The sequence below is a fragment of the Vulpes vulpes genome, chromosome 10 (genome assembly GCF_048418805.1).
Source record: "Vulpes vulpes isolate BD-2025 chromosome 10, VulVul3, whole genome shotgun sequence".
In the NCBI taxonomy this organism is placed as follows: Eukaryota; Metazoa; Chordata; class Mammalia; order Carnivora; family Canidae; genus Vulpes; species Vulpes vulpes.
This window is the reverse complement of record NC_132789.1, coordinates 41539538-41558481: the sequence shown is the minus strand read 5'-3', so window position 1 is coordinate 41558481 and position 18944 is coordinate 41539538. Positions and strand designations below refer to the sequence as shown.

The following is an 18944-nucleotide window of genomic DNA, read 5'->3' as shown; positions in this document are numbered from 1 at the left end:
TGGCATGCCAAGCTTTCATGTCCTGCCATCATTCTTCCAGGGAACAGAGTACCCTACACTGTAGCCATGTCAAACTATTTTAAGTTCCTTTACTGCATTGTGTTCTCTTGTGTTTTCTACTTTGCTTTTTCCCTCCACAGCACTCCTGCCCCCATCAATCCAGTTCTTTCTGGCCCTGAAGGCGCAGTAGCACCTCCTTTGGAAAGCCTTCCCAAGGCTTCCATGTGCTGCTTTGCTTTTGTGCACGTTTACCAGCGTCGGCTGCACTGTATTGCATGTTGGTACACTTGGCTTGTCTCACTTTTGAGAGAAGAGGCTCTGAGCTCCTCACCTCCATCCTTGCTGCTATACAAATTTGGCACAGGGCAGGCTTGTTGGATGTATGAATGATTTAGTGAGGAGGTATGTGGTCAGTGGCAGTGCTGGCATTAGGATTTAGAATCTCTGGTTCTTGGCTTATAGGCTTTTCATTTACTTTTTGACTAGGTTGTTCATATAATGGACTATTTAAAAAGGTGCGAAAAGATGTACAGTAAACTCTTTCTTCCACTCCAGCCAACCTTTCCCCCTCCTTGAAGACCATGAATATTATCAGTTTTTTGTGCCTTTCAGAGATGATACACACACTTATTTATTCAACAAATAACTGTTGAGCATGCACTACGTGCCAGGTCCTAAGCTAGGCTCTGGGGATGAATAGTGAAGAAAGCAGATAAAAATCCTTGACTTTCTGGAACCTAATTTTTTTTAAAAGATTTTATTTATTTATTTGAGAAAGAGAGCAAGAGAGAGAGCGCAAGCATGAACAGGGAGAGGAGTAGACTCCTCACTGAGCAGGGATCCTGATGTGGGAGTCTGGGATCGTCACCCGAGCCGAAGGCAGATGCTTAACCCACTGAGCCATCCAGGCACCCCTGGAACCTAAATTCTATATATTTTTATTCCCTCCTTTGTAAAAAAAAAAAAAAAAAGAGAGAGAGAGAGAGGATAACATAAACTCTGTTTGACCTTACTTTGTTTTACTTACTGTATCTTGAAGATTAATCCATTTTAGCTCATAAAGACCTCTTTCTTTTCCTGCTTATTATTCCATTATATGGATATACTATCATTTATTTAGCCGGTTCCCTACTGATGGATGATCTTTTGTTATTATAAAATGCTGCAAAATGCTGCAAAAACCTGTTGTGTATTTGTCATTTTGCATGTGTATATAGGACATATATAAGTGTGCAGTTGCTGGGTAGTTTGATCCATGACTTTAATTTTCTTATTATGAATATTTCAAGCATGTAGACAAGTATAGAAAACACTATAGCAGATACATATGTACCCACTACTCCTTAAACAGTTGTTGACACCCTTACTGAGGGTCTGTCTGCCTATTAGCACCTTTTTAGCATCGTGATGTTGTCCCACTGAATATTATCTCAGACTTAAGATACTAAGTTTCTTAGAACTCATACCCTGCCATCCTGGAGTCATCACTATACAGTCTATCTTGGACTGTTTTTTGTTTGTTTGTTTGTTTGTTTTGTTTTTGGTAATGTAACCTCATTTTTAGGAAAAGAAAGCTTCGAAGGAAAATTCCATTATGCTATTTTTAGTGTCTAGCATCTGAGTTTCAAAAATGTTTATTTTGCCTCCTTCCTCTGCTCAAAAGCAACACAGGCCACTCCTGTTGTCTTGGAGACTTGTTTTAGTTGCTGTGGAGGAGCTCAGGTGAATTGAGCTGGTAAGCACTCCCTCTCCCCACTCTGGGTTTGTCAGAATAACTAAATGTGGTTCTCTTTAGTGGGCGCCTTTATCTGATATGGAGGTGCAGCTGCATCCTCTGAGTCCTGATGGGTTTAGTGAGAGAAGCTCTTCTGGAGCAAGAGGAAGCTGTTGATCTCTATTACACATGGATGCCTGTAGCTGTGTCAGGGTGCTTTTGTTGAAATAAATGTCCTTCCCTCCCATCTCTCTGCTGGAGGTCCATAACCTTGTTCCAGTAGTAGGTGACTCTGGTCTCTGGCCTTTTTCTTAGGTCCCCAGAATGCCCAAGGAAGCTTTTAGGTTATGATGTTATAAACATAGCAGGGAACTTTAGTCTCAGGTAGAACTAGAATCAGAGATCATGGCAGGTACAGATTGACCTTAAGGGCAGGTATTTTTGCCTTCCCTCCCAATTTTCACCTTATTTGGTCTTGAAGTATTATAAAACCAATGTAGGGAGGAGAGAACTCCTAGGTTTCACCCATTTTTCCATGGACCATACAGTCAGAAAGAAAAGGATCAAGGAGAGAGGACTGATTTGAGAGCACGTGGCCTAAAACACAAGGCCTTTTAAAGCTTATTGCCAGGCCCCAGAGCATAAATCTGGTCCACACAAATTTGCTTTCCAAGCCTGGGGTGAGCACAGAGTGGGCACAGCTCCTTGGACCTTTGCTGCCAGGCCCACGCTTAGTTCCCTTTAAAGCCTCCCTTGGTCTTGCCATTTCAGTTCTGTCCTTCTAAGCATGAAGTCTGACTTGCTTTGTCTTCTATTCCTCAGCCCTGCAGAGGCAACTCTGGCCCTGGGGACAACTCTTTTCTTCAGATGGCAAACTTATTTTCTCTCTAGCAGACCAGAAGGACGAGGTGTAATTCAACCCCTTTCTCCATCAGACACTGCTGCCAGGGAGAGACAATGGAGAAAGTGATCTTTGTTGCTCCCTGAATAGGACCATGAACCTGGCACCTGCTTTTGTTACTGGCTTCTTAAGTCACTGGAGACATTTTTGCTGTCTTCCTGGGTCAGCAGCTGCTTTGGAGTAACAGTAGCAACTGGCCTCAAAGAAAATGGATGTATTTATATGAGGAGAGTTACCTTTCATGTCCCTAAACCTCTTGTTAGGGCTAGTCTAAGGAGTGAGCAGTTGGAAGTCAGCTGTGCCTTCTGTTGAACCACCTATGACCCTCACCTTCTCTGAATCTGAACAGATTGATTCCTTTTTTGTCCTGTTCTGTATCTCGTTAGACTGAGTTCTATGTTCCCAGTACCTAGGTTAGTGCCTCGTGTGTGCGGAGTATGCAACAAATGTATGCATGGGTAAAGTCCTTAAACTGGCTCTCTAGGTTTAGCTTACCACACCCTGACATGGGGGTGCCTGGGGGAGAAGGTCTTTTATTTTTGTTTTATTTTTTAAAGATTATATTTTTATAGAGAGAGAGGGGGCTGAGGGAGAAGGAGAAGCTGGCTGAGCAGGGAGCTCGACTTTGGGCTCAATCCCAAGACTCTGACCTGAGCTGAAGGCAGATGCTCAACTGACTGAGCCACTGGGGGCCCCAGGACCTTTGTTTTTTGAGGAAAGATTGCTTCAAAGGAATTATGGAAATTATTGATTTGTAGTAGGGTTTGGGGGGACTGTGTGAACTCCCACGCTGGATCTTTTCTCTCTTCATCAGCCTAGAACTTTCTCCTCAATTGTAATGCTCAACTGGCAGACTTGTCCTCCTATTTTAGGGTTTATATCCTGGGCCTGACTCAGGCCTTCATTCCACCTAGGTTCTGGTGTCCCTGAGCCCACTCAGGGGCAGGACAGGTATTCCTTTTTAACTGTCATCCTGTCATTGTAGAGTGGGGAGCCCTGAGGACTACATCTATGCCCTGTCGTCTGCATTTCCTCGTCTGTCTGCATTCAATCAAGTTCCACATCACTCGGAGGTGTCTGTGCCTTTGTATGGGCTGTTGGAGACAGCAGGGCTTTCTCCCTCTGTCAGCAGCTGGCCAGAGGGTGCCTATTGGACTGCCAGATCCTGAGCCTTTCACATTGTTCTGGAACATAGGGGAGCATCTCTCCTACCCCCTGAGCTTTCACCTCACCGTTCGTCATGTGGGACCTATGAAGATGAAAGATGAACAGCCCCAAAGCATAGAGAGGTATTGGGCTACAGTGCTTTGAAATGCTCTAATTTTGAGGAAAGGTCCCTAGTCTGCAAGAATACAATTGGAGTGGAGACTGCCGTCCTCCTCTACTCTTTCCCCAAAAGCCTTAAGTCTTACGAAGCCTTCACTTCATTCATAATTCCAAACATCCTTGTTTTTGTTTAATTTTTATCTGATAAAATGTCATTAAACAATTTCAATGGTGAAACACACAGAGGAAATGACAAACTAGCATGTGTTGTCTTTTAAATGCACTTAGTTCGAGTGGCTATTTTAAAAGTCAGTTTTTCCTGCCGTTAGATTACTGTTGTCTGGGCTGCTTTGCTCCTTCAGGTGGGAGGAGTCTCTGAATAGGATGTTATGGTGGCGTTAAAGCAAGAGGACCCAGCTCTGCCCTGGCTAATTGATCTTTCTTTTACATTCTTATATTCATATTGCGCTATTAATTGCTTCCAGATCATGACACAGAACGGATCTTAGAGATCTGTGGTTCATTGACCCCCCTCCACTTGTAAACAGAAGTTTGTATGTAGGTGAGTTATGTGCCTTTTTCTAGGGAAAGTATCCTTGGTTTTCGTCAGATTGTCATTGGAGTTTGTACCTAAAAAGAAAAGAGTAACTAACATTTTATAGGAATTTGGGGGCTCCTGCTCACATAGCTAATTTGTGGTAAAGTTGGATCTTGATATAGACTCTGGAATCCAGGTATTTTGATTCTGCAACACAAATTCTTTGCACTGTACTCTATTATTCATTCTCTTCCTGGAGTAATAAGTGGAATAATGCCAGGAAACAGACACACATGATCTGAACTGATGTTTAATGTTTGCCTTTCTCTGTCCACAGCCTTATTTTACAGATAAGGAATCCAAGGACCTGGTCTTTTGGCCTAGGTGACATCAAAGATACAGTGATTCTTACAGTAATAGGTCATAGAATCTGTTTATTTATTTATTTTTTACTGTTTTCCACTGTCTAACTTATGGTCTTCAAGCAGAAGTCCTTTTTAACCATTGAATCTTGCCTATGAAATTGTTCTTTTGAAAAAAGGAAACATGTATTGTGTCCCCCTTGACTCCTGTAAATACTCAGGTCTGCACACAGTGGTTGGCTACCTTGTTAGCACTGACTAGTAGCATCAGAAGGCACAAAACCTTGGGTTGGATATTTTTATTATTTAAAAATGTTCCCCTCTCTATTATCTTAGCAGCTGTTAGTATTACTTAGCCTGATCTTTTCAAGTGGGCACAGTCTCTTTTTTGTTTTCACAGTGCTACTTATACAGTTTCTTCACTTGCATTCAACCTGCATAATTAGGAGTTTTTGTGGAACATTATGTTGGACATGCTGTGAGTTCTACCCGAATCACTGAATGGCAGCCTGCATGGCAGGTTGCTTGGAAAACCTTCAGGACTGGGAGAGGGGTGTCTCTCTTATGAGGAGTTGTTCTGTAGAGTCTGATTCGGTTGGTTGCCTGTGGGTTTCTAGGATTCCAAGGCTTTTATGGTAAGATGAGCCAGAGCACCAGAGTACAGTTCTTAGGCAGATTGCTTAGCTTATTTTCTCATATACAATTTAAAATGTACAGACACCTGGGTGGCTCAGTGGTTGGGTGCCTCCCTTCAGCCCAGGGCATGACCCTGGAGTCCCAGGATTGAGTCCTACATCGGGCTCCCTGCATGGAGCCTGCTTCTCCCTCTGCCTGTGTCTCTGCCTCTCTGTGTCTCTCATGAATAAATAAATAAAATCTTTAAAAAATAATAAAAATAAAATGTACAATTATCTTTATAAAGATATTTTGTTTTATTTATTTTTAAAAAATACTTTATTAGAGAGAGAGTGAGAGAGTGAGGGAGAGAGAGCACAGGCTTAGGGGAGTGGCAGAGGGAGGGGGAGAAGCAGGCTCCCCGGCAAGCATGGAACCCAATGCAGGGCTCAGTCCCAGGACCCTGAGACCATGACCCAAGCTGAAGACATACCCTTAACTGACTAAGCCACCCAGGCACCCTTTATAAAGACATTTTAGAAGATAAGTATAATGATGCAGATGAACTACTTTTTATTTTTATTCTTTTACTTTTTTTTTAAAAAAAGGATTATTAGAAAGAGCACACATGTTAGTGTGTGCAAGTAGAGAGGGATAGGGAGAGGGAGAGAATCTTAAGCAGACTCCCCATTTAGCATGTAGCCCACGTGGGGCTCGATCTCATGACCCTGAGATCAAGACCTGAGCAGAAATTAAGAGGCAGCTGCTGAACTGCCTGAGCCATCCAGGCACCCTGCAGATGGACCACTTTGAGTTTCTTACAATGAGATGCTGTAGAAAATTCAGAGGTTTTTTTTCCTCCTCTTATTATATAAGCTGTGTAGCTTATCGTATGAGCCTATGATTATTGGACAGGGGTCATTTTTTTGAGGCTAATGGAGTAGGAGGAAATTTTCAGTACCTTCTAATATCATTAAAGCAAACCAAAGAGATGCCTGGGTGGCTCAGTGGTGGAGCGTCTGCCTTTGGCTCAGGTCATGATCCTGGGGTCCTGGGAAAGTGTCCCGCATCGGGCTCCCTGCATGGAGCCTGCTTCTCCCTCTGCCTCTGTCTCTGCCTCTCTCTCTGTGTCTTTCATAAATAAATAAAATCTGAAAAAAAAAATAAAGCAAACCAGAAACAAGTCAGCTGAGTAGAATAGTGCCCTGGAGGGGGAAACATGAGGGGGTGTCAGAACTGCATTTTCCCCCTAGTTATCTATAGAGAAGGCCCTGCCTCCCAGAATTGTGCGTTTAGCACTTAGGGAATGGGCTTCACAGTTTCTGCTTCTGCCTTGGACTGTGTTGATCAGCAGTGTCTCGCCTGTGTGTGGCTGTGTTCCATTCTGTCAACAGGCCTGCTGTAAGCAGAGCGCAGCTTCGGTTTTTTATTTTGTAAAACCTGCTCCGTTGCTGTGTGATATTTGCCCAAGAGCTTCCGTTGTAGTGACATTCTTGTGGTGAGTGTGGCCCTTTAAAGGTTTCGTTCTCAAATGTTAGATGAACCCCTAACTGGTGTCTTGAAAAACATTAAAGCCCCTGTCCCTAGAGTTTACACCAGAGGAGCGGTAATCCCAGTGGAGCCTGGGCTGGAGTCTAGAGAGAAGGTGGCAGATGAGGTGACAGATGATAGGCAGGGGCCCGTTGTGGTCTCCTGCCTCATTTTCACACAAAGGAGGGGCTGTCCCGTCCTGGGGAGGTATTTCCGCTTGCTGCGACAAATGAGGGAGCGCAGAGGCTGTCATGAAATTAGGCTTCTCTGGTGACGTCACTTGTAAATGTGGTCAAAGTCCAGTTCTTGGGGGCTAGGAGGCTAGAAGGCGGTGGTGGAGATCAGCCGATTGGAACGCTCTCACTTCTCAGCTGTCACTGTGCCATGCTGCCTACTTCTAGCCACTGAACCAACACAGCTGGGCAGGGGCATGAATGCCTACAAGTACCAGAAGTTCCTGGAGGGACTCAACAACCTTAGAGGTATGATGGGGCTTCTGGCTCCCTGCTTTTACCCTGGCTGAATTCGCCAGCACTTCTGTGTTGGTGTCATGTGGGGGTCTTTACTTTCCATCAGTTGCCGAGGGGCTCGGAAAGAGCCCTCTTACTCCCAGCCGGCCATATGTTTGGGTGTGTTTAGGCAATGACATAGCAGGGCTAACATTGTAAATGTGATTGTGAGTGAGTGGGAGGGGATCCTCTCAGCTGCTTCAACAGCAGTCTGTTCTCTTGCTTGAATGAGCAGTGAAGACATGTGTCCTGCTCTCCTGAGTGGAGGAGAGCTCAGGGCACTCCTGGGGCAGTGTGGGTGGAGGGCTTTTGCCAATTGGGTGCTGCAGCCTCACCTAGGTGTAGCTTTTTCTTGGGCTAGGTTTTTCAGTGCCAGTGTCTACAGTGAGTCAGAGTCCCACCTGGAGAGAACAGGGAATCGGGAGTGGTTGGGGGGTGGAGGAAGGAGGAATGCAGGTGGACAGGCCAGGAAAGCCATATAAAGGGTACATCAGTGACTTTAAAGGAGGTAACTTTTTAATAAAATAGTATTAAAGGGAATAGTGTCTGCTTTACATTGTTGGCTAACTGTTCACTGAACACAGATGATAAAAATGCAGACCTCTTTGGCTCTTAAGGAGAAAGGTGAATGACATCTTGCTTCTGATTTTCTAATTAATAGGTGGTTTTATTTCCATCTGCTTAGAAAGGTGCCCGAGCCCTCCCTCTTTCATCAGCAGTCTGGATTCTGGATCCAGAGCAACCATGGTGGGGGTAGGGGCAGAGAGAGTAGGGGAGATAGAGAAAGGAACAGAGTAAGTGGGTTTCTTCAGGGAGGAGAGAATGGGGGTACTCGTTGGATTCCCATCCTGCCAGGATTTGTTGGTGTTTTCCTTTCTTCCATTATCGAAGAACTGTTTCCAAGAGAGTGTCTACATGGAGAACTTTGTATGCTCTAAAGGGATATGCAACTCTGAGTACTGTTCTAGTAATTTCTACCTTCTCATCCCTTTTGTCTCCCATCACACCACATAAATATATTTTTTTCCCAGGACTCCTGGCTCCCATTTACATTTGGGGCTCTGTAAGCTCATTGGGCATCAGGCAGGTCTTAGCAAGAATGAGTCACAGTAACTTGTTTCCCTGTCAAAGTAAGTTTTGAGAGGGCAGAAGGAGGCTGGACTTCTTCATCCAGACTCATGGGGGAGAGGTATAGATGTGGGACAGAACCAGTGGAGCTTCTCAGCAGCTCTTCCAGTTCTTGGGCTTTGTTGGGGCCTGGGTGAAGGGAGATACAGGAATGTAGCCTTGTGCCATAGAAGAGCCCCCTTTTCACTTGACGGGATGAGCACTGGGTGTTATTCTGTATGTTGGCAAATTGAACACCAATAAAAAATAAATTTATTATTAAAAAAAAAGAAGAGCCCCCTTTTCTTGCCTTATTTCCTGTCTTAGAGGGATCCTTCTATATTTCTGGGCATGATGCCCACCCAGCAGCAGGAGCCCTTTCCCTCCTCTGTTTACAAAACTCATGGAAGGATTATCAGGCTTAATTAGCTTGCATGTTCCTTCAGTAGAAGAAGAGGTTTAGAGTAGGAAGCCCAGGCCTCTCCTTAGACACTGAGCTCCTTAGTATAGATTTATTCTCTATTATCCTTGGCACCATCCTTCTGATAAAAGGCCAGAGCTTCCTGAAGATGGGCAGGTGGTGGATGGAAACTACAGATTTACTTATCTATAGAGTTGGAGAATATAACTTTTCTTTTTGGTTCTTCTTTGTGTCAGGGGTTTAGATGAACAGTTAAACCACATGAGGATGGCCGTGGCCCAAGTGAATCCAGTTTAGCAGTGACCTAAGTAGATTACTGAGGCTCTCAAGAGACCACACCACACATAATCCTGTCCTCTGCTACGTGTGCTTCAGGACCAAGTGCAGATATGACTGGTAGGGGCACTTCTTGTATTCCTCCCATAAAACATGCATGGAGGAAGGAGTCCTTTTTCACTTCCTAAGTGGGGGGGGGGGGTCACCTTGGTCCCCGGTTTCTTCTAACTCTTCTGACTTCCTCAGTGGGGCCAATGGAACAAATAGGTCTTGAATTGATCTTTGCAGGGGTATAGCGGTTAGAAATTGCACCCTAGCAAGGGTTATTTCTGCTTTTGAAAGGGGTTATAGTAAAACCAGCTTGGCAATCATTTATTTTCTTAACCTACCTATAAAGTTTTTCGCTCCCTCCCTCCTTTGCTGTCTTTTCTGGGAAGGAGTGAGTAACAGTGCTAGGAATGAACCAGTAACAGACGAGGTACACCTCTCACGGGGGTGTGTCCTGTGTGGGGCTGAAATCAGAGAAGAAAAAAGACCACAGTTGCAGGGGGAGCTCACACTCTACTCTTCCCACCCCAGATACTGGGGTTATTTTGATTCTACACTTACTGCTGTGGGCATTAAACAGGAGGATACATATACTATATACTGCTTGGTGTCTGGAATGTTGCCAGAGTTCACCAGATGTTAGTTCTATCTCTTCTCTCCCCTGTCCCTCCCAGAGACTTTGAATCATGGTGAGTTCTCGTTATTGCTTTAGTCCAGGATGAGCTGGGTCAAGCCACACTCTAGCTGGGGAGTTGTAGCTCTAGTCCCCCATCCACATGGTTGGCTCCAGGTCTTACTTGATCTCACTGTAGGACAGTTATGATGGTTGAGAGGGGAAGATAATAGCAGTAGTGATAATAGTAATGAAAGGAAGCACTCAGCAAATGTTAGTTGGGAACAAGGTCCTGTTCTAAGCACTTTACATGTATTAATCCACATAGCTCTTTAAATACTCCCATGACATAGGTAGTTTACTTTGGAAAACCCAAGGCTTGGCTGGTCTGAGAACATCTGTCCTGCTAAGGATTTCCAAGATGGCTATCTTGTGTTGCTGTCCTGTGCTGGGGACCATGTGCTGTGTAGGAGAATACCCACAACTGCCCATGTTGGAGCACCTTATTCCCTGTGGGAGAGCAGAGTATGGTGCTTTGAAGTGAAGACGAGATCTTTTTTTTCCTCTTTCCCTACACTAGCCTCTTTGAGCTGTGTCCTGTTTCCTAATCCTATCTTCATTTGTATCCACTGTGTAATAGTTTTTACAGCATAAAATGTGTAAGATACAGCAGTCTATCTTGTTCATTCACCCAGAGAAAGCATCTGATTTAATCTTCCTTCTTTTCCAGAACCTGAATCTTTTTCAGGTGGGAGAGGTACCTGGAAAGAGGGCACATAGCTGTTTTGGTTTGGTCTTTATAATAATTTCTGGAATGTTGTCATTGGCCCCCAACCCTGGGCGGCCAGGCAGACGTTTAGATACAAACCAGTGCCTTTGTCAGACTGTCCTGTGGGCCGAGTGTCACCCTCTGTGTCCTCTGATTATAGTGATTAACTACTTCCCTTTTCCTTTTCACCTGTACCTTTGTGATTCCAGAGGAGCTGATAGAAGGAGGTCCTGGGCTCCCCTTTTTGTTTAGTTGCTTACTTTGCTTTTCTTGACATGGTTCAGCTTATAGCCATTCTTCCCATCTAGCATTGAAGGGAGCCCCGTGGGAGAACAGAGACATTGTAGAAGTCCTTAAAGTTCTGGCCCCCAATTTCCTGTGACTCTTTGGTGCTCTGATACCAGTATTGGAATACAGTGTATCCTATTGCTGAGGCTTCTGGGCTTTAATTTCTACTTCTCAGGCCTGTCAAAACCCATAGTCTTTGAGCGATTTCTGCCCAGATGGACCTCTCCTGTGGGTATAACAGGTTCAAATATTGGCCCAAGTCCTGCTCTTTGACAGAGTCCAGGCCTGTGCTGTGGATTGGTAATTGGGGATTAATTAGGGAGGCAGAGAGGTAGTTGAAGTTGAATGATGAGAAAGTGGTTCTCTAGTCTTTGCTAAAAAAAATTTTGTTAAGTCTGTGAGATAATGACTGATTTTTAAAAACCAGTATACTGGGCAGCCCCAGTGGAGCAGCGGTTTAGTGCCACCTGTGGCTCGGGGTGTGATCTTGGAGACCCGGGATCCAGTCCCACGTCAGGCTCCCAGCATGGAGCCCACTTCTCCCTCTGCCTGTGTCTCTGACTCTCTCTCTCTCTGTCTCTCTCTCTCATTCTGTGTATCTCTATGAATAAATAAATTTAAAAAACCTTAAAAAAAAAAACAACCAGTATACCCACACACTTTCATCTTTCTCTTCCTTTGTATATACTGTCCTGGTGCCTTTGCCTGAAATACCATTGTCCTTCTTTCTGTCACTCTCTCTCTGGATTTTATTTATTGTTTTTTTTGTTAGAGAACTGGAGGAACAGAGAGAGGGACAAGCAGACCCCACGCTGAGCGCTGAACCCGATGGGAACTTGATCCCAGGACCCCAGGATCATGACCGTAGCTGAAACCAAGAAGCGGAGGTTTAACCACCCCTAGGCGTCCTGTCCTTCTCTTTATAAACCAAACTTCCACTCACCTTTCAGTGCTCAACCCAACCTCGCTTTCTCCCATAGTTTCCTTTTCTTTCCTTGCTGCCTCTCTCTTTCAATGAAGAGATAGAATTTTGCATTTTGAGATAGAATTCTCTTTTCTTTGTCTGTGTTGCCATAGCACTTTCAATGTACTTATTTTAGAGCATGCTTATATTTATAGATATTAACTAGTTATATTATTAAATATGTTATAGTTATGTGTTAATTATTAAACATTTGTTTTTCCTCCTAGTCTTTATTTCTTGGGCAAGTTTGCTGTAACTTCTGTAAACCTCAATATGCTCACCTGTAAATGGGGATGATAATACAATTTATCTCACAAAATGTTGTGAGGATTAAATGCAATAGTACGAGTCACATCTGGCACAGAGTTAAAGGGAAGTCTAACAGTTGCTAAAGGTGGGAACTATGACTCCCTTCTTGCATCTGTAACTGCCCAGCACATGTTAAGCATAAAAAACATTGGAAGAATTGAACTAAACTCATGTATATGTCCGTCAGTAGTCACCATAGGGGGTTCTAAAAAAGCCACCCTGACATTGGTGCCTGTTGCATATTCATAAAACCCTTGTGGTTTTTCTTTTCACCAACAGACTTAATGACTTCCATGGGAAACTATAGTCATTTTATTGTCCTACTTAATTTTTGGTCAGAAAATGGTACTATCTGAGACAGACTGTTTTGAAACATTGAATCCAATCTCAAAGAATAAAAATGGACTGCTCTTGAAAACATTGGGAAGATGGTATTACTAGTCTGCAGGCAGTTCCACATGAGGAGTTCCTGGTATGTTTTGGGCAATGGCAACATTGAACAAGTGAACAAAGTGATGACTGACAAGGTGCACACCCAGTTTGGGTTCTTAATGCTGAGGTGTTTTTAAGTCACCTTTCTTGTTATCTTTCTTATAGCTTTACTTTGGACATCCTCTTAGTTGGCCAGCCTGGAAGACTGTCCTTTATTGCCATGTCTGGGCAAGCAGGAGAAGTCCTTAAACCCCGACACTTACCCTTCAGAGATTGGCCTTTTTGGGGGGGATTTTTTCCCTCTTCAATGCAGCTAATAAAGAATCTTAGAAAAAAAAAACTTAGATTTTTTTCCCTCTGCCATTAAATAGATGCATAATTTTAGCCTTGCAGAAAGCATAGAAAAGTAAAACCCCCAAATCACGAAAATCCTACAATTCACAGATTACTGTGTTCATATCTTATTGTTTCCATTTAATCTTTTTATACCTTTATATATATAACTTTGTGCTTTCATATATTTGTTAATTATTATGATGTAGTTCTCTGTCCCGCTGTTTATTATTTTGTGAGCATTTTTGATACCTTTATCCATTTGTCTACAACATTTCTTCTTTTTTTAAAGATTTTATTCATTTATTTGAGAGAGAGAGAGAGCACAAGTTGGGGGGGAGAGGGAGAAGTAGGGAGCCCAGTGCGGGACCAAGATCATGTCCTGAGCTGAAGGCAGACACTCAACCAACTGAGCCACCCAGGTGCTCCTGTCTACAACATTTCTTAACAGCTTTATGGGATTTCCTCAAATGGAAGGATCATTTACTTAACATTTCCCAAAAAAAAAAAAAAAAAAAAAAAAAAAAAAAAAAAAAAAAAAAAACATTTCCCAGTTGTGGGGCATGTACATTTCTGCAGTTTGCTGATCAACAATTTTAATTTTTTTCTGCTAGGATATGATAATATCCTCATAGATAAAGTTTTCTGTGTGTTTCTGATTATCTTTTTAGGATAGAGCTCTAGAAGTGGAATTACTGGTCTTAAAATATATAATTTAAAGCTCTGGGTGTTGAATTTTAACTTTATTGCACTTTTAAAAGCTGCTGAAGTTACCTGTAACCCTTTGAATACCCCTCTGATAGCTCTGGGTCCTTTAACCTCTGAGGATAGCTGTGTCTTCAGGCTTAGTGACCAGCTGTTTCAGATATTTTACCATGCAGTTAATTGCACCATGGGACAGGTGCCAAGTGTCTCTTTCACTTAGTCAGCAGCTCACACATGTCATCATTTCACCACTGCATTGTTTTATTCTGAAACTTTATTTCTAGCAACTCCAGGCATTTAAATGGCTTCATTGATCCTCCCAACCCTAGTACCTTTTCCACTTGTACACAGATCCATCAGTGTTGGTCAGCAAACTGCAGTACCATGAATGACCTAATCATTGCTGTAAAGAGATTCTGCACTGGAACCCCAGATTGGTCTGAGGTTGAGATTCTCTTTTTTCTTGCTGTTACTGAGCTAGAGTTTAGCTAGTACATCAGGCCAGCTTAACCTGATAAAATTGGTTGACAAACTACTGTCATTCTCCTTGCTTGTGGTAGGTGACTGCCTCTGGAAGAAATGGAGCTGATCCTGTGTTTATTTTTATTTATTTATTTATTTAAAAATATTTTATTTATTTATTTGACAGTGAGAGAAGGCACACAAACAGAGGGAGCAGGAGTGGGAGAAGCAGGCTCCCTGCTAAGCAGGGACTTGGGACTTGGGACTCCATCATAGGAGGCAGATGCTTAACCGTCTAAGCCACCCAGGCACCCCAGTGCTGTGTTTAAAATCAACATATTGCAGTGAAGTGCAGATTGGCTTCTGTTACTTGGGACTGACAGCCTTAGGGTAGAATCATAGACTTGATGAGAGTACAGTTTTGTTGCTGACTTGGAGTTGACATCCTGGAGCCGACATTGTGGGTTTTCTAGCTGATGATACACTGGGGTGTTTGGAAATTAGCTTGAGGACTGAGAGAAGGAAGGCAGATGTGTGCGACTTTGTGTGCAGGTGGGGGGGGAGGTCAATAAAATTGCCTGTCTCTACAGTAGCCTGGATAGTGGAAAATGGCTTGAGTCACCCACAGGATTGCATCCTTCGCAGTGAGAATTGTCTGCTCCTCCCATTCCCAAGGCCCTTAAGCAAACCTATCACAATGGGGTGATTCTCTGTAGCCAAGGAATTTGGGAATCTGCATGTTTCTGGGGTGAGGCCTGTCAACATCTTTTATAGCACTAGGCACCTATTTAAACCTTTGATAAATCCTGTAGTTTTTAGATGCATGGCAGTTTTTGTACTGTTAAAGTATATCTCTTCCTTAATTGTGTGTGTGCACTGCATGTGTATTTAGCTTTTTAAAAAAAATATTTTAATACTTTTAAGTAATCTGTATATCCAGTTTGGGGTTCAGACTCACAACCCGGAGATGAAGAGTTGTATGCTCCACTGACTGCCAGGCAGATGCCCCTATATTTAGCTTTTTTTTTTTTTTTTAAGATTTTATTTATTTATTCATGATAGACACACACAGAGAGAGAGAGAGGCAGAGACACAGGCAGAGGGAGAAGCAGGCTCTGTGCAGGGAGCCTGACCTGGGACTCGATCCCGGGTCTCCAGAATCATGCCCTGGGCCGAAGGCAGGCGCTAAACCACTGAGCCACCCAGGGATCCTATATTTAGCTTTAAAAATAATTTTTATTTTTATGTGAGTATAGTTGACACATAATGTTACATTAGTCTCAGGTGTACAATTTAGTGATTTGACAGATTTACACATTATGCTGTGTTTACCACAAGTACAGCTACCATCAAAAATATGATCGCTGCTTTACGAATTTGCGAGTCATCCTTGTGCAGAGCTCATGCTAATTTTCTCTGTGTTGTTCTGATTTTAGTATATGTGCTGCCCAAGTGAGCACCTTAATTGTATTTTTTTAAGGCTTACTGTATGTCACTGGCCTGGAGAGGGTTATCAATACAAGTTCACATTGGGTTTGCCTTCTATTGCCACTGGTTTTTAAAAGTAATTAATTAATTAATATTTTATTTATTTATTCATGAGAGACACAGAGAGAGGCAGAGACATAGGCAGAGGGAGAAGCAGGTTCCCTGCGGGGAGCCTGCTGACTGGATCCCAGGACTCCCGGGTCATGCCCTGAGCCAAAGCAGATGCTCAACCACTGAGCCACCCAGGCGTCCCTATTGCCACTGGTTTTAAATGCATGGAGAATATGGGGTTCGATGGCGTTATGATTAGTATTCTGGACTTTTCAAACGTGTGGGGTAGTTCTGTGTTTTTTGTTACAACAGGAGATGAGCGTTACCCTATGCCTCTGTCTCAGTGACCCTATATGCTAACAAAGTATAAATTATTATTTTTCTCCCATCCTTGGTTTTGTGGAGTTTTTTTTTAGAGTAGATATCAGTATTGAAAGGTTACGACTGGGCAGCCTGGGTGGCTCAGGGGTTTAGTTAGCACTGCCTTCAGCCTAGGGCATGATCCTGGGGACTCCGGATCGAGTCCCATGTCAGGCTCCCTGCATGGAGCCTGCTTCTGTCTCTGCCTGTGTCTCTGCCTCTCTCGCTCTGTGTTTCTCATGAGTAAATAAATAAAATCTTAAAAAAAGAAAAAGAAAAAAAGATAGGTTACGACCATTCTGCCACAGTTTCTTTTGGCTACTTTTCTGGAGAAACACCAGGCTGGTAGCCCTAATCATATATATTTTACATTACAACAACTATGAGGATGGTCTCTCTGAATGAATACCAGTTGCTAAACAGCATGTTTTGCTCATTGTGGAGTGGTAGGAACCTTTTAGACTTCTTGGTTTGATATATCTTGAAATCCTTTGATTTGGAAGATCACTTTTTATAATTTGTTATCAACTAACTAGTTTGCTCCCTGATAATGTGCCATGCTTCCTGTCTCTTTCTCTAGGAGTCCCCATCTTTTCCCTCCCTTCCTTCCTTCCTTCCTTCCTTCCTTCCTTCCTTCCTTCCTTCCTTCCTTCCTTCCTTCTCTAAAGATTTTATTTAAGTAGTCTCTACACCCAGTGTGGGGCTTGAACTCACAACCCCAAGATGAAGAGTTGCCTGCTTCACTGACTGAACCAGCCAGGGGTCTCCCCCACTTCCTTCCTTTCATTGAGAACCTTCGGTATGCCAGACCCTGTACAAGCCACTGAGGGCTTGCCAGTCCTATGCATAGTCTAGTGGGGATATAGTTACCTATCTGCCTGTCAGGTGCTACCTGTAGAGATATGAACAAAGTGCTGTGAGAGCAGAGGTGAAGTGATTACTAGGGGCAGCACAGTGGGTGATGGGGAAGACTTGACAGTGGAATTGGCATTTGAGCTGAACCTTGAGATTAGCAAGGTAATAGTTTAGCAGTTTGTCAGTTCAGAAGGGAGAAGTAATATTCTGGAAAGACAACAGATGTGCAGAGGAATAGACTCATGGATGTTTCTGTTTCCTCTGGGGAAGAATGAGAAGTGTTATAAATTAGAAATCTGGGGAGAATGGGCAGTTGTTTAGGGTGAGAGATGAGGCTGGAATGGAAAGTTGAGCCTGTGTTCATAAAGGGCTAAGGAATAACATAGGCAGAAGAAGGCTCTAGATATTTTCAAGGCAGAGAAATGATATAAACAATCCAGAGCTTTTTGAGAGAAGTATAACAATGGCAGCAGTGTGACAGGTCATTTATAGGAAAGTAGGGTTGTAGCTGAAGTGGAGCTGTACGTACCTGATTTTAGTTTGTCTAGGATGAGAGAAGAGAGCAGGCACATGAAATTCTTCTAAAAGCAAGTTTGGTTTTAGAAGCAAACATCAGATATTGAACTATAGTTTGAGTGGAGATCCACTTCTCCCACAGCTCAAGTTGAACCTGTTGCACAACAGTCTGTGTTTGGGTCGGTATTTCCTGGGATTGGTCAGGCGCTGCACTTCACGATGAGGCCCATGGAGTATCCTGGAGACCAGCAGCCCCAGGTGCCTGCCAGTGAGAAGAGGGAGAGAAGAAGCCCATTTAGTTCTAGGTTGGGCTTCTGGTTCTTTGAAATTCTCTGTGCTGTACTACCTGGCCCATCTTTACAGAGATCGACTTGAAGTGTGGACTTCCTTCTGTGTTGGGAGGAGTGTTGGCATTTGACACTGTTGATGACTTCGCTGCCTATTTTTTTTTTTTGATTTATTTTTTAAGATTTATTTATTTATTTATGATAGACACACAGAGAGAGAAAGTGGCAGAGACACAGGCAGAGGGAGAAGCAGGCTCCACGCCGGGAGCCCGACGCAGGACTCCATCCCAGAACTCCAGGATCACATCCCCGGCCAAAGGCAGGCGCCAAACTGCTGAGCCACCTAGGGATCCCCTTTGCTGCCTATTTAAAACGTTCTCTTCTGTTATTTTCAATGAGGGCATTTCTTCGTTTTCCTTTACCCAGACTGCTGTTTGTGTGCTGGGTCTTTTCTTTTTTCTAACACTGTACCTCTGGCAGTTTCCTAAGGGATGAGGCAATGTGGTGAAGTTGGAGGAACATGGGCTTTGGATCTAGGCTAGTTTGGGTTAAAATCCAAGTTTCTACATTTACCAGCTGCGTGACTTGGGGCAGGTTACTCACTTTCTCTGCGCTTTCATTTTCTCATCTGTAAAATGGGGATAATAATATGTCCCACATGAAATGATGAGGATTAAATGGAGTGGCTTATGTAAAACTCCCAAAACAGTGCTGACACATAAACACACGATACAGACATACCTGGTATTATTATGCTGCTCCTGACCTCTTTTTTCTTTTAGCCAGTTCTTTTGACGTCTGCTTTACTTTGAAATTGCAAACTTCCCCTTCTGTCTGTCTTAAAAATTTCCCAGTGTTTTCAGGTGTTACTGTTTTTTATTGTGATACAAAAACATAAAGTACCAAATCTACCCTCTTAGCAAATTTTACATATACAGCACAGTATTGTTAGCTGTGTGCACATTTTTTGTATAGCAGATCTCTAGAACTTTTTCATCTTGCGTGACTGAAACTCTATACTGGTTGAACAGCAACTCCCCCCACTGGCAACCACCACTTTACTTTCTGCTTCCATGAGTTTAATTGCTTTAAATACCTCATATAAGTGGAATCATGCAGTCTCAGCCCTTTTATGTCTAACTTATTTCACTTAGTCTAACGTCCTCAGGTTCACCTATGTTGTAGCACATGACAGGATTTCCTTTCTTAAAGGCTGAATAATATT

At 43.2% G+C, this 18944-nt stretch overlaps 1 protein-coding gene and 1 non-coding gene across 6 annotated transcripts in view; one reads left to right on the top strand and one right to left on the bottom strand.

Annotated features, from left to right (window-relative positions):
- MACF1 (microtubule actin crosslinking factor 1) overlaps positions 1-18944 on the top strand; it is a 337622-nt gene that overhangs the window by 57761 nt on the left and 260917 nt on the right. Inside the window, exon 1 of one of the 5 annotated variants that reach the window (XM_072723768.1) lies at positions 6976-7408. The exons of the other annotated variants lie outside the window; for them this stretch is intronic. Within the exon in view, the coding sequence (XP_072579869.1) occupies positions 7357-7408 (52 nt within the window). The 5' untranslated portion in view covers positions 6976-7356. Of the gene's footprint in view, positions 1-6975; positions 7409-18944 lie in introns of those variants that run through there. 5 annotated transcript variants of the gene reach the window in all.
- On the bottom strand, positions 15516-15622 carry LOC112915090 (U6 spliceosomal RNA). Its single transcript, XR_003233989.1, has one exon. It is a non-coding gene; the product is annotated as a U6 spliceosomal RNA (small nuclear RNA).